Genomic DNA, 13227 nt, shown 5'->3' with positions numbered 1-13227 from the left:
TAGGACGCTGGGACCGGGGCACCTGGCCAGACTGGCTGCCTGGGGGAATGCTGGCAGCCGGCCCAGCATAAGGTCTTCAGGCTTCAGCGGCTGGGCCCAAAGCTCGGGCCTTCTGGGCCCTGGACCAGCAGGGCCATGGCCTGAGTGGACAGGGGGGCCGTGAGTGCTCGGGCACCCTAACCTGGGGTGTGCAGAGGGCCCAGCTTTGGAGGCTGAGGGGCAGCTCGTTGGTGGCTGCCAATGATGTCTGAACCAACTCCAGGATGAAGGCAGAAGGCAGCTGGGACCTGGGGCAGCAGGAGCTCCAGTTCAGGGAGGGGTGGCCAGCAGTCCTGGGGGCGCAGCCAACCCCCAGTGTCTCTCCCACAGTGGCCCTGGGGCCCTGGGGGGTGCACCAGGCTCAGATGGGAGCCCACAGGTCAGGCCAGCCTCGAGCAGTACTGGTACACCTTGAGGGCGCCATGCCCCCACACCAGCTGGCCCTGGGGCATACAAACCACAGTGCCTCAGTCCCTCGGACACCAGGCAGATGGGCACTGACCTTAGGGAACAGGGTCACACTGCCATCCACATCAGTGCACACACCTCCAGGGTTGCCAAAGGCATGCCCTGTCAGAGCCCCCAGGGAGCCCAGGGGCTGGCGGGCACTGCCCACCAGCCGCACATCCCTGAACTCCTTGCTCATGGTGCAGCCCCTATCGGGCCCCGGGCCCACCCAGTGGGGACCCTCCAGCCTCAACGTGGAGACTGGGGCCCGTGGCTGCAAGGCAGGGCTCAGCGGGACACAGTGCATGGCCCCCGGCATGGAGTCTTTCACCAGAAGGTGGCCGGCAGCCTCCACAGCCAGCCCCCTGGGGGCTGGGAAGGCGCCCACCACGACCCAGTGGCCCTGGGGGGCTTGGGCAGTGTGCTGAAGTGCGTGGACAGCCCCACGGACGAGGTTGCTGACCACCATGAGCCCAGGGCTATCATAGCCACATCCTGCAGCACGAAGGCTCTGGCCCCTGGCAGGTGGCAGATGGACTGTCCTTCGAGGTCCATCATGAGGACGCAGGGCACAGGCGCACCCCCAGCCGTCATGAAAAGCAGGCCGTCGGGCGCCTGGGTGGCTCAGTGGGTTGAGCCTCTGCCTTCGGCTCAGGTCGTGATCGCAGGGTCCTGGGATTGAGCCCTGCATCGAGCCCCGCATCGGGCTCCCTGCTCAGCGGGGAGACTGCTTCCCTCTATCTCTCTCTGCCTGCCTCTCTGCCTGCTTGTATTCTCTGTCTCTCAAATAAATAAATAAAATCTTAAAAAAAAAAAAAAAGGCTGTCCAGGGACAAGGCAGATCCCGGGGTCCTCCTGCAGCCCCGAAGGCACCAGGATCTGCCCAAGCAGTGAGGGCCGGCAGGAGCGAGCAGCGTTTCTGGGTGGGTCCATCTCACAGAGCAGGCCGTGAGGGGCAGCCTGCCAGCGGGTTGGGGAGGCTCAGGAGACCAGAAGACAGACAGGTGTGTGGCTAGGGGGTCACAGTCTAAGCTGCTCTGAGCCGAGGTCCTGAGGCTGGGCCCAGTGCAGGGCTGTGAGAGATATGGTGCCACTATGGGCCAAGCAGAGGTGACCCCTGTTCCCCCGCTCTTCTGGGAGTGCTGGTGTAATCCCGTTTCACACTTGAGGAAACTGAGGCACGGGGGTGGGGGGCGGGCTTCAAACCTAGTCCCACCAGGTCCTGAGTGCTGCTGGCCCCATCTATAAGCCCAGCAACCAGCCATGGGTCCAGGTCTCCTTTTTCCAGATGTGGCCCCTGGAACACAATTCTGGGGGACATGGGACCAGTGAAGGCTGCTGCAGGTTTTGCTCTGAGGCCTCCATGAGCCCCCGGGGATTGGGAGGTCTCAAGGTGTGTGTGGGTGGGGGAGAGGCTGGGGGTCAGGGGACAGTGACAGAGGGGCCGTGTTTCTCAAACTCCTCTGCCCAGGGAACCCTACCTTCCTTCAGGCAAGGAAAGTAACTCTTCTCGGGGGCAGCCCGAGGCTCTGGCCATCGCCCCCACGAGGCCCCGGAGACTTCCAACCCCTGCAGGGTGAGGCTGCGGGGCTTTCCGAGGCCTCTCTATGTGCTCCCGCTCAGAGAGGTGGGGTGGGGGGGCTCCTGCCTGGAGGCCCCGAGCAAACATTCGTGTGAGGCAGCCTCACCCACACTCCCCCAGTAGGACTGCAGGGTCAGACCCTCTGGAAAGTGGGGAAAGGGGCTGTACCCCTTGCATGTGGGCTGGGTCACTCACCAGGGTCTGGGGTGGGGAGTCTCCAGGGTTTCATCCTCCCTCCCCCAAACGGGCAGGGTTGGGTCCTGCTTCTACACCTGTGAAACTGGGTTGATGCCCTCAGGCTCACATCTGCCTGGCGGGTGGTGAGAAATCTGGGAGCAGAGACACAGGGGGTGTCAGTGGAGGGCCAAGGCGGAGCAGGTCTCCCTTGGACTCTCTGGGAATCTCCAAAAAGGGAGGGGGTCAGCCCCCGTCGGTGACCCAGAGCACTTCCCACCGGGCTGGCCCACACCCCAGCTCTGGAATTGGCCTCTCAATGCCCCATGGTGGGGTGGGCGGCCGATGCTATCGGCCACCTAGCACAATTAATGGGGCAGCCCTCGGTCCTGCTCCGACTGGCCCCAGCCCGGCTGGTCCAGCTTGGGGAGCCAGGCACAGGCAGGGACTGCCCTCCCTGGGGCCATTCCCAGGTGGGTACAGAGGTATGGCCAGCTCCCGGGGACAGGAGCTATTAGCTAGGTACAAGGGTCCCCCAGGCTCCCCTCCCTGGCTGCCCCTGCCTGTGGGAAGAGCCCAAGGTGGCCTAGCAGGGAGGGAGGCAGTGAGCTGTGAAGGCCGCCCGATGCCTATCGTGGCTGCAGGGGCTGGCTGGGGCCCAGCTAAGTCCACGCCGGGCAAACAGCCCTGGGCCACAGAATGTGGGGGCACCGCTTAACCGCAGAGGGAGCAGCCTGCAGCCAGGCTCTGACATCCGAGCTGCCCTGGCCAGACCCGCGGGCTGGAGGCAGGCCCAGGGGTCCGAGTCCCCCAGCAAGGTGCCCACACACAGGCTGGACCAGCTCCCAGACCAGACACACCTGCCCACCCCCCACCTCTCCCAGCTCAACCCCCTTGAGGGAAGGCCCCCCATTCTATTCCCCTACCCAGGGGGGCCCAGTGGTGGATACCCAGCAGGCTGGGCCGGGATGCTGCCCACTCAGATGCTGAGACCGGGGACACTTCTTTGGCGGGGCCGTCCCGGGGCTGATGCTGGAACGGCAGGAGAAGAAGGAGACCCAGACTGGGTATGTGAAGATGGTTTCTATTCAAACACTCACAACAGTGATCGATAAGGAGCTATGACTCTCTGCTGTCTCTTGGGGCCCCAAAGACAGGTCACGGCTGCGGCCCGGAGGTCAGTCCATGGGCATGCTGGACAGGCTCTGGGCCACACCCCTGGGGCTGGGGCAGGTGGGGGGCCGGGCGTCGGACACGGGGTGGAGGGGCCCTATCTGCTAAAAACAGAGGAAGCAGCAGACGCTGTGGTCACACCTCCGCACCAGGGGGGCTCTGGAGGCTGGGGACAGCCTCAGGGGGCCAGGAGCCCCCAGGGCCGCCACGGGCCCCCCAGCTGCTGCCAGGAACGACAGGGTCCTCTGGGGCCTGAAGGGGCAGGCCTGGGGGTGGGATGCTGGAGTCAGCCTCGCATTTGGTGGTGTGGCTAGAGAAAGGCTCAGCTATTGTGGGGCCCAGCATGCGCGGGGGCTCAGGGGTCCCCCGGGCCAGCGTGGGGCCCAGCTCCAGCTGCGGCCAGACCCCCACAGGCCCCTTGGGCCCCTTGCTGGGCGCCCGCTTCACAGAGAGGTCGAGGGGGGCGTCTGGGGGCCGCACAGCCCGCTCCAAGGCCTGATGGATGGTGAGCAGCTCCTGGCGAATCTTGCCCAGCTGCTCCCGCAGAGGCCGAGGGGCCAGGCCCCCTGCAGGTACCAGCTGCCCTAGGCGCTGCTCCACCCTGGCGTAGTCCCCGAGGGCCTGGGTCAGGTCCTCACCCACATGCCCGGGGCCGCCTGGCACCAGGCCCAGGGGTTGCTGGTGCAGGGGAGCTGCAGGGCTCGGGGTCTCGGTGTTGCCTGGCTCCTTGTCCTCAGGCCAGAGCATCATGGAGGGGCCCGTCCGAAGGCTAGGGGGTAGAAGCCAGTCAAGAGGCTGTACCCGTGCCCCCCATCCCTGCCCCCCTCCACTGGGAACCTCTTTGCTGCCTGCCCGAGGGCCTTGGGATCCCAGAACGGTAGAGTGTGGCTGTGGACTGTGGACTGAAGAATGGGGCCCAGCCCCCCAGGCCAGCTTTCCTCCCTCCCCTCCCCACCCCCGTGGCCAGGAGCCCAGACACCTACCTGCTCTGGGCGCTGACTTTCACTGTGCCGGAGGGGCCCTTCAGGGGCTCCAACCTGCTTCCCGGGGGCAGCTTCCTCTTGGGGTCACTCTGGGCAACCTGGTCCAGCTCCGCCTCCTGCCCTGAGTCCCTGGGGGCTCCACCGGGCCAGGGCCTGCCCAGCCCGGGTACTGGGACCTTCAGGAGCCCTGGGGGCAGGGTCCCAGGGGGCCCCTTTGGGGTGGCTAAGGGCTTGGCAGGGGCAGCCTTGCTGGCTGGCAGCCCCAGCGTATGCTCCAGCAGCAGGGGGTAGTACAAGCGGGGGACCAGGGCAGGGCGCTCAGGGGTCTGTGGGGAGGGGAAAGCAGAGGTGGGGGGCAACAGGGGGCTGGCAGAGGCCAGAAAGGGCATGTGGGCTGCAGCGGCCAGGGAGGGTCCCAGGTAGGAGAAGAGACCAGGGCCCAGAGGACAGTTGACACCTAGCAGGGACAGATGGAGGCTCTGGGCCTCAGGGAACTCGCTGGGGGTGGGTGGGGGGTAGCAGGGGACGCCCCCGCTCTCAGGGCCAGCTGCAGCCCCGTCCACCACGGCTATGCCCCTTCGGCCCCCACCCGGCCCCCGCTTCCACGCCTCAGCCAGAAGCCCCCCAGGGCCCACGTCCTTCTGCACATCCCGGGCCCCTGGGGAGGGGGGCCCCCGGGACCCGTCAGCCCCCAGCTTTGGGCCCCCCATGCAGCGTTGCAGGGAGAGACCCTGAGGGGCCGGGTCAGGCGTGGGGGGCGTGTCTGGGAGCGGGGGTCCCCGGGGCTGGGGCTGGCGGCCTGGATGTGTCGGGCCCGCGGGGCCGTCGGGGCTGGGCGCGTGGGGCCGGGGCGCGGTGGGGGCGCGGCGGCAGGCCCAGTCTGGGGAGTCGAGCAGGAGCGAGAGGGAGTCCTTGCAGAGGCTGTACTTCATGTGGTTGTACAGGTGCGACTTCTCCAGGCAGGTGAACGGGCACTGGAAGCACTTGTAGTTGTAGGGTTTGCCCCACGGCCGCGGGATGTAGTGCGGCTTCTTGGGCTTCCGCGCCCGCGCCCGCGCCCCGGCGCCCAGGCGGCAGGAGCCCGCCTCGCGGGACATGGCACCGCTAGTGGGCGGGCCCGGGCCCCATGGCCACCTGCGCACATGGGGGCCTTGGTCAGCGGCCGCCCCGGACCGGCTCCCCACCGCCCTCCGCGAGCCGCTCCGGGCGCCACCTCCACCCTGGGGCCTGCGCCGCACCCGCGCGCCCCCTCCCCCACCTCCTCCTTCGCGCGCGCTCGCTGGTGGGCCCCGACGGCGGATGAGCACCAAAGACCCCAGCTCAGTGTGACTTGGGGGAACAGCGAGTGCTTCTGCAGGGGGGATGTCGCAGCGCGCGCTGGGAATGGCTGCTTAAGCTGCTGCTTCTCCGAAACCCAGGGCGACGAGGCATCCTGTGTTTTATCTGTGCTCACGCCCGCCCCCAGCCGCCAGCCCCCAGCAGGCCCCATTCTGTGCTGATTCCATCTGTGCCAACCGGCTGAGTGACTCTAGGCCAGGTGTGGCAAGGCCGGTTCCTGGGGCCACCAGCCCTTCCCAGTCTTCCTCCCCTCCAGAGCCCTCCTCTATTCAGAGAAGCCAAGATGAACACGGCCCCGGGGAGAGACCAGACCAGCTCCAAGCCTCACTAGCACGGTGTGCGCGTGCATGTGTGTGCACGTGCGTGTGTCCCTGCTCCGGCAGGCTGCTGGGTGGGCACTGGAGGGGGTCAGCCTCGTGTGGGGCCAGGCGGGGGGGGGGGGGGCGGGGACGTCCCGGCACGGCCCCACGGCACAGCCACCTGCTCAGCCTAGCCATCTGGGTGGCTTCAGGCAGGTCAGCGGCCCAGCCCGCAGCGGCCAGGCTCAGCCAAGACCCTCCTCTCCCCACACCCCACACACTCACTCGGAAGCCGCTCCACACTCCATCTGGGCCGCCACCTGGGCCATCCACCGCCCCTGTGTGCGCCTGCGTGGGGCACATGGTGAGTGTGTGCACACCGGCTTCGGGTGTGTGCACACGAGCGTTACAAGGCTCCAGATGAACCCTTACCCGGCGCCTGGAGGGGCAGCCTCTGCATGGCTGGGCTGCCTTGGTAGAGAGTCAGCTGCCAAAACGCACGGGGCCCAGGCACTCGTGCACACACGCACACACACACATACACCCTGCTCAGAGTGGACATGGTGGCGGTGCCCATGAGAGGACTCAGAGCTCAGCCGGGGCGGCGAGTAGGCACCTGGACACATGCACGGGAACGTGCACACACACCTGGGCACATACATGGGAACAGACGCGCTTCAGATGTGCATACACACACACTTGCCCTGTTCCCCAGGACCCAGTGCTGGCCAGGGGTTTCAGCAGGGCAGGGGTAGGGTGCAGCACAGCCATGGGGCACAGGCTGTCCTCCCTGCTGGCCTTCAGGCTCTGCACACAGCGGGCAGTCACGTCTGCTGCCCCACAACACCGGGTGCCCCCCCCCACGGGTGGAGAGAGCTTCTGATGGAGCCCTTGAAAGGGGGATCAGCCTGGCAACCACTAGGGCACGGGGGGTGGGTGGAGAAAGCAGACAGACGAGAACTGACTGGTTTGTGGGTGTTCCATGTCTTGTAGGGCACGGGGCTTGGAGAAGGGCATGGGGGTTGGGAGCAGGGGGGTGGTCTCAGGGGCTCCCTGAGGGGCAGCAGACCCTCTTGGACTTGGTGGTGGGAGCAGAGGTGGGCCCCATCCCTGTCTCCCGAACCCTCCCCAAGATACAGATGACAAATGGGCATGTGTGCTTGGGAGACAGAGACGGCTGCACTGGGGCCATCGATCACCCAGCCCTGGGAGCCACACAGCTGTGCCGCCTGGTGCCACCACCCAGCCCACCTCCCAGTCAGGCCCCTGGACTCAGGAGGTGGAGGGCTCTTCCTGTGCTCCCTCTTCATATCAGTCACCTGGGTGTGCGTTGTGCTGGGCGGGGGGGCTTGTTCAGGGAACATCTTAGCAGCTACTGACCCCATGGGGACCCAGAGGACGCCTGGCACTCTCCCAGTATGCTTGTGCACAAGCAGAAGACACCCCCAGACACCAGCAAGCACCCCCCCCACACAAAAGCACGTTCGTTTGCACACGTGTCCCTGCGCGTGACTGGGTGCAGGGTCCTTGGGCAGCCTGCTGGCCCAGACACCTGAGCCCACTAGCCCTTCCCTGCCCAGGAGAGAACTGGTGTCCAGGCAGGAGAAGGAGGCCCTACCCCAGGGAGGAGAGAAGGTGCCCTGTGCCTGCAGCCACCGTGGGCCAGCAGGGAGATTGGAGCTCACCCATCCCCCATGCCCCCCCAGAGACTTGGCCAGAGCCCCACAGGGCTTGGTAGAGAGCGGGTGACCAGGCTCCTCCTTGGCTGAGGTGGAGACCCCAACTCCTTCCTCCTCCCCAGCACACCGCACCCCTGGAGGGAGGGTGCCCTCCTACAGGAACAGGGCTGCGCCCAGGGGGTCCCCTGAGCAGAAGTTAGGGGGACATGGGGGTTGGGGCTGCGCCGGCCACACCTGGACACTCCCGCGGTCCCGCCGCCTCCGCGCCCTTCGAGCCCAGCCCGGCTCCGCGCGGCCCCCAAACTTCGCGCCGCCGCCCGAGCCCGCCCTACCTGCGCGCTGGCCGATCGGAGCCCGCGGCGCCCGGCGAAGTCTGCGCGTGGCCCCCAAGACGCCCCAAGACGCGGCGGGAAGTTCCCGCCCCAGCCCCGCTGGGTGCCAGCCGCGAGCCCCGAGCCCGCGGGACCGGCTCGGGCCCTCGGGGCAGCAACACGGACTCCCACAGGGAAACTGAGGCCCGGCGTTGGGAGCGGCCCCCGAGCGGTCTGCGGTCACTCACTGGGCAGCGAGTCCCCGAAGCGCCCTCCGCCGACCGCGCGCGTCCCCCCGACGCCGACTCGCGCCCACCGAAGTTGGCGGCGGGATGCCGCGCGTGCGCCACAGCGCGCGGGGGCTCGGGGGCTCTGCGACCTCCGACCCGGGCTCATGGGGGAGGGGACTCGGGAGCGCAGGGAGCGGTCTCCCCCGTGCCCCCCGCCCACAGCCGCCCCCTCGCCCGCACTCACCTCGCGCGCCAGGACCCGCTTGCTCAGCCCTCTCCGCGGCGCCGGCGAGTCCTGGGTGGAACGGTGGCCGGTGACACCGGTGGCACCGCCCGAGCGGGCAGGGACGGACGGGGAGCTCTGTGGACCAGCGGGGAGTGGAGGCGCAGGTGTGCGGCCGAATGAGGGGCACCCGGCACCGTCCCCGCCCCCCCCCCCCCCCCCCCCCCGTTGCCTGCAGGCTGCTGCGGGGGTGCACGGAGGCGGCCAGGTCTCCCGGGTCCCCGCAGCGGTGTGACGGGGTGTCAGCGGCCGAGGGCGCAGGGAGAGGCGCCGTCAGCACTCATCCGTCAGGGCAGGGCTCTGGCCCCTGACAGCCGCCCTCCCGAGCCAAGGCCTGGGGGCTGAGCCCTGGGACAGGGGAGCTGTGGGGCACAGAGCCAGCCCGGGGAGGGCTGCAGCCCAGCCTCCTCGGGTGGGGCAGGAGCCCAGCCTGGCCAGGAGACAGAGCCCAGGAGGGCTGGAGGAGCCCAGGGCACCCACGGTGGAGCCAGTCTCCTTCCCCCACCAGCGCTCCCCAGCCAAGCTCGCCTCCAAACAGAAGGCTGAACGGATCTACACTCCCTAAGCCCCTGCCCTGCCCACTGATGGCTCCAGGCTCAGGAAAGGATGGTCACCGTGGACTCGTGGACTCACGTTCCCTTCTCTGGAAACACTACCTCACCACGCTGACAGGGGCGCAGCTCTCTGCCTGCCGGTCCTGCAAAGGGCCTGCGTTGCCTCTGGGAGGACCTGTGGTGGAGGAGGGGCAGGGGCAGAGACAGCCTCGGGTGTCCGGGACCCCCCATAGAAGCCCCTGCTGCTCCTGTCCTCACGGCCAGACCTGTTTCCAGACCACCTCCCCAAGGACGCGGATTCCATGTTGCTCCTCAAGCTGCCGAAATCTAATGGTCCCGGGTCCCACTTCTCAGCTAGATCCTGGTAGAAATTCATCTGCCCTGCAAGTTCTGTTCCAGACGTGAACACAGACATGCCAGGGGCAGGACCAGACTCGATGTCTCTGGTGGAGTCTTGCCTTTGTTTGGGGGGAGGGTACCTTCACCCAGAGATGGCTAAGGAAGGCCCGTGAGGGTCTCCTTCACCCTCCCTGTGGGCGGAGGTTCAGGCTCCAGGGTACTCTCCACTCAGTTTGGGGGGAAGGGAGAAGTATCCTCTAGGGGCTCTTAGTATTACATCTCAAGTGGGGCGCCCAGAGGAGGGCCCTGGATGCAGAGTCCAACACCCCCAGGCCCCATGAACCTGGCCTCCATTTCCCCATCTGTGCAGGGGGTTGACAGGCCGTGGCTCAGATGTCGGCACGGGTCCCCTGGGGCTCTGGTCACCTGTGACAGGCATCACGAGCAGGACCCTGCGGTTCTGGGGGTGCCCAGGGCAAAGAGGCTGGTTGGAGGGTGAGCGTCTCCATCCTGGCCCAGGGCCACCTTCCCTGACGCCACCTGAAGGGACTCGATTCTTCTCCTTGTCAAGTCCGAAGGGTAGGGCTGGGGGCTGGGTGGCACAGCACGCCAGCCTTCTCCTCTCCGCTCGCCTGGCCTGGCCCAGCTGACCAGCTGACCGTGCAGGCAGCCCTAGGCCGGGAGACAGCTTGAGTGGCCGTCACGCCAGCAGCCCCGTGGAGAGTAGAGGCCAGGAGGCCTGTTCCTTCTGCACACGGGCCCCTGGATGTGCTCAGTTGGGCCCGGGTCCCTCATCACAGGCCAGAACCAGAGGGGGTCAAGGGCAAAGGCCACCCAGAGATGGCATGGGATGCAGGCTCCCAAGCTTTGGCCACTGGGCCCCAGGGACACTTCCTTGCTCCCCTACCCCCTCCGGCCGAGCCCTCTGAGTCTGGGAGGGGATGCAGCCGCCAGCCCAGGGGATAGGCTCGCTGGAGGCTGTGCCCATCACTTAGGGAAGGAAGGTGATGGGCCAGAGAGTCCCGGGTGCTGGAACCCTTCCTTTTCAAGTGCAGAGAGGACAGCCAGGGACGCCCACCCGCGTGAGCCCAGAGAGGAGGGAGGAAGCTGGAACTCCAGGTGACGGGACACGGAGGAGGCCACCCCCGTGCGTGGCCTTTTGAGTCTGAGTTTGAGGAAGAGGAGAGGTGGTGGCACCTCCAGGGGCTCAGCACCCGGGGGCGTGACCTTTATGCGTTTCTGGGCTTCCAGGAGGGTCTGCGTGGGGCTGGGCCCCAGAGCCCAACTGGGTGGTGGCAGCCCAATGGCCTTTCCATGGGAGTGTGAGTCTGGCCAGCCCCCAGGGGCACCGGTGACTGTCCCCACGCCCTGGAGCTGGGCAAGGCTGGGACGTCAATGCCAGCCCCTTGCCCCCTGTGCCCTCAGCCCAAGGCCCATCTGCTCCCTCACCACTAGGGCATCTTTCCACTCAGGAGCAGGGGTGGGGGTGGGTCATGACCCCCGGTGGAGACCCACTCCACACATTGGGAGGAGCTTGGGTCTGGACCCCTGAAGCAGGACAGGGCCGCCCATGGCTCTGGGGCTTGGTCACGTGTGGCTCCGAGCTCTGAGGCCCTGCCTCATCCCCTCACCGGCAGAGGGCTGGGAGGGCACTTGGTCTCCAGGGGCTTCGGGTACCAGCGGGCTTAGGGCAGCAGCGTCTCTTCAGTGGGTCCTGGTGCAGGGTGTGGTAGGGATCCCCGACCCTCCTTCTGACCCCTGCCAGAGCCTCGCTTTGGCCGTTTACCTCCTCTGCCGGGCTTACCCACGGCAGTCCACCTGTCACCTCCATTCAGGCTGCTGCGTCCGTGCAGGCGGGCGGCAGGGGAGGCGGGGGGCCGGGGAGCAGGCCCGCAGAGGCCCTGTCTCACCTCCTCAGTGTCCACGCGCAGCTCTCTCTAGGACAGGCACAATGGCTGGGGACACTCCCCGGGGCAGTGCGGGGCAGACGCCTGGAGGGGCTGGAGCCCCCAGGCAGGGTCGAGGAGCCCCCAGGAGAGGTGAGCGCCGCACGGGGCCCCCTACGCCCAGGACACGAGACAGCCTGTGTACTTCTTCCTTCTCTGCTCCTTGGCGGGGCATCAGGGAGTCCTGGCTCCAAGGGCTGGGCCCAGGGCTTGGGCCAAAGGAGGCAGGGTCCCACCCGAGGGACCCGGAGGCTGGCCTGAGGCTGCCTGAGGCTGGCGGATCTGCCAGCCGTATGCGGATCATGGGAGATTCCCGGCTGGCTTGGGCGGGAAGCCGTGGTGGCAGCAACCGGCAAGGACGGGCACGGGCCTGTGGGTCCCCACTGCGGGCTAGAGAGGGCCAGGCACATGCAGAGCATGGGGAATTCTCAGGGAATCTGTGCGGCGGCCCAAACAGGCCCAGGGACGTGGGGTGGAGCAGGCCACCCCAAGGGAGGAGACCCTGCTGGGAAGCGCCGGCCCGGGGCAGGGGACCCCAGGAGAAGCCCTCCCCCGGACCTGCGATGGTGACTCTCCATCTGCCCATGCGTGCTTTGCCATGCTCTCCCCCAACCGGCTGCAGGCTCCGCCCTCTGGAGGCCCCCACGGCCCCTCCCACGGCTCTGTCCCGGACATGCCAGCCCCTGGCCACTCTGGGGTGAGGTCTGTGGGGAGACTCTCCGTGTGCCTCGGGCTGCTCCCTGGAGGGACCGGGGAGAGCTGGGTGCAGCGGGAGCGAGCTCCCTGTCATGGGAGGCATGCGAGCTCTGGCAGCGGAGTGGTCAGACGGGTGGAATGCGGGGCTGAGGCCACCCGAACCCCCACCCGCTTGCGAGCCAGTGTGGGCCGAGCAGCGCCTGGGGCCGACAGCAGCCATATGTTGGGAGAGGAGCTGTGTGCCCGGCTGCTTGGCCCCGGGGGCCCGGCCTTGCTGGGCCTGTCACAGACGATTTTCCCTGCCTGAGTGGCAGGCCAGCCAGCGGGCGGGGCAGGGGGGCCGCCCAGCCGCCGTGCCAGCTCCAGGTCCCCCCACGGCTCTCTTGACACTGGGCCTGAGACTCTGGGGTAGACCCAAGCGCCGGGCCTTGAGCTCTGGCCCCCCGCCATCTGGCTGAGCGCTTGGCCTTGGTGTGGTCAGCCCCCGGCCAGGTCGGGGTCGGGGGCCCAGAGAGGAGCCCTGGTTGGCGGGCAGGCGAGGAACAGCCCTGCCGCTCGGTGGTGGGCGGACGGCCAGGGGTGCACGCGGGCTGTGTGGGTGCCCGGGGCAGGCGGGAGAGCGCCGGGAGCCTCGGCCCTGTCAGCCGGGCGCCCACAGCCGGGAGGAGGCCGCGGCTAATTTGTACACTAAGTGCTTCTGACAGGGACCCCTCACAAGTGAGAACACAGCACCGCCCGCCTGGAGAAGGCCGCCGAGGCCGAGTGGGCAGTGAGGCGGCCCGAACGAGAGGCCAGGCCAGCGGGCCGAGACGGGGAGGAGGGCCCAGGCCCAGGAGCCAGAAGGTGGGAGACCGAGCAGGCTGAGGTGGGGAGCTGGGGCCCCACAGCGAGGCGGGGGACGGCCCCTGGCCTTGGGCCTGCTCCCCATTTTGGTAGCACTGGGATCCGAGTGCCTCCAGCCACGGCCAAGGGCTTGGAGGGTGAGTCCGCGCCCCGGCCAGCCTGGCTGGTCCCCCGTCCTCTCTCCACCCCACCAGCTGCCTCCCCGGGGGCCCAGGTCCTGACCCAGGCCAAGCCCCACCTCACCCCTTGCCAGGACCCTCCATGAGCTCCCAAGTCACAACGAAGGCTCTGGACTATGGGGGTCCCCCAAC

The 13227-nt window shown here is 67.8% G+C and overlaps 1 protein-coding gene across 1 annotated transcript; it reads right to left on the bottom strand.

Moving 5' to 3' along the window:
- Positions 1 to 3328: 3328 nt before the first annotated feature.
- On the bottom strand, positions 3329 to 9405 carry PRR35 (proline rich 35). Its single transcript, XM_047712960.1, has 3 exons — positions 8500 to 9405; positions 4399 to 5532; positions 3329 to 4184 (listed from the first exon to the last, which is right to left on the bottom strand). Exons 2-3 carry the CDS (start codon positions 5493 to 5495, stop codon positions 3551 to 3553), a joined length of 1731 nt encoding a protein of 576 aa, XP_047568916.1. The 5' UTR covers positions 5496 to 5532; positions 8500 to 9405; the 3' UTR covers positions 3329 to 3550.
- Between the last annotated feature and the right edge of the window lie 3822 nt (positions 9406 to 13227).

This window comes from Lutra lutra, chromosome 18 (genome assembly GCF_902655055.1).
Source record: "Lutra lutra chromosome 18, mLutLut1.2, whole genome shotgun sequence".
NCBI classification, from domain to species: domain Eukaryota; kingdom Metazoa; phylum Chordata; class Mammalia; order Carnivora; family Mustelidae; genus Lutra; species Lutra lutra.
Note: the sequence above shows the minus strand (reverse complement) of the source record. Positions and strands in the feature narration are given on the sequence as shown.

Coding starts and splice junctions, on each gene's coding strand:
- PRR35 (XM_047712960.1), bottom strand. CDS start 5,495: ATGTCCCGCGAGGCGGGCTCCTGCCGCCTGGGCGCCGGGGCGCGGGCG. Junction 4,185..4,398: donor AAAGTCAGCGCCCAGAGCAG/GTAGGTGTCTGG, acceptor TCTACCCCCTAG/CCTTCGGACGGGCCCCTCCA.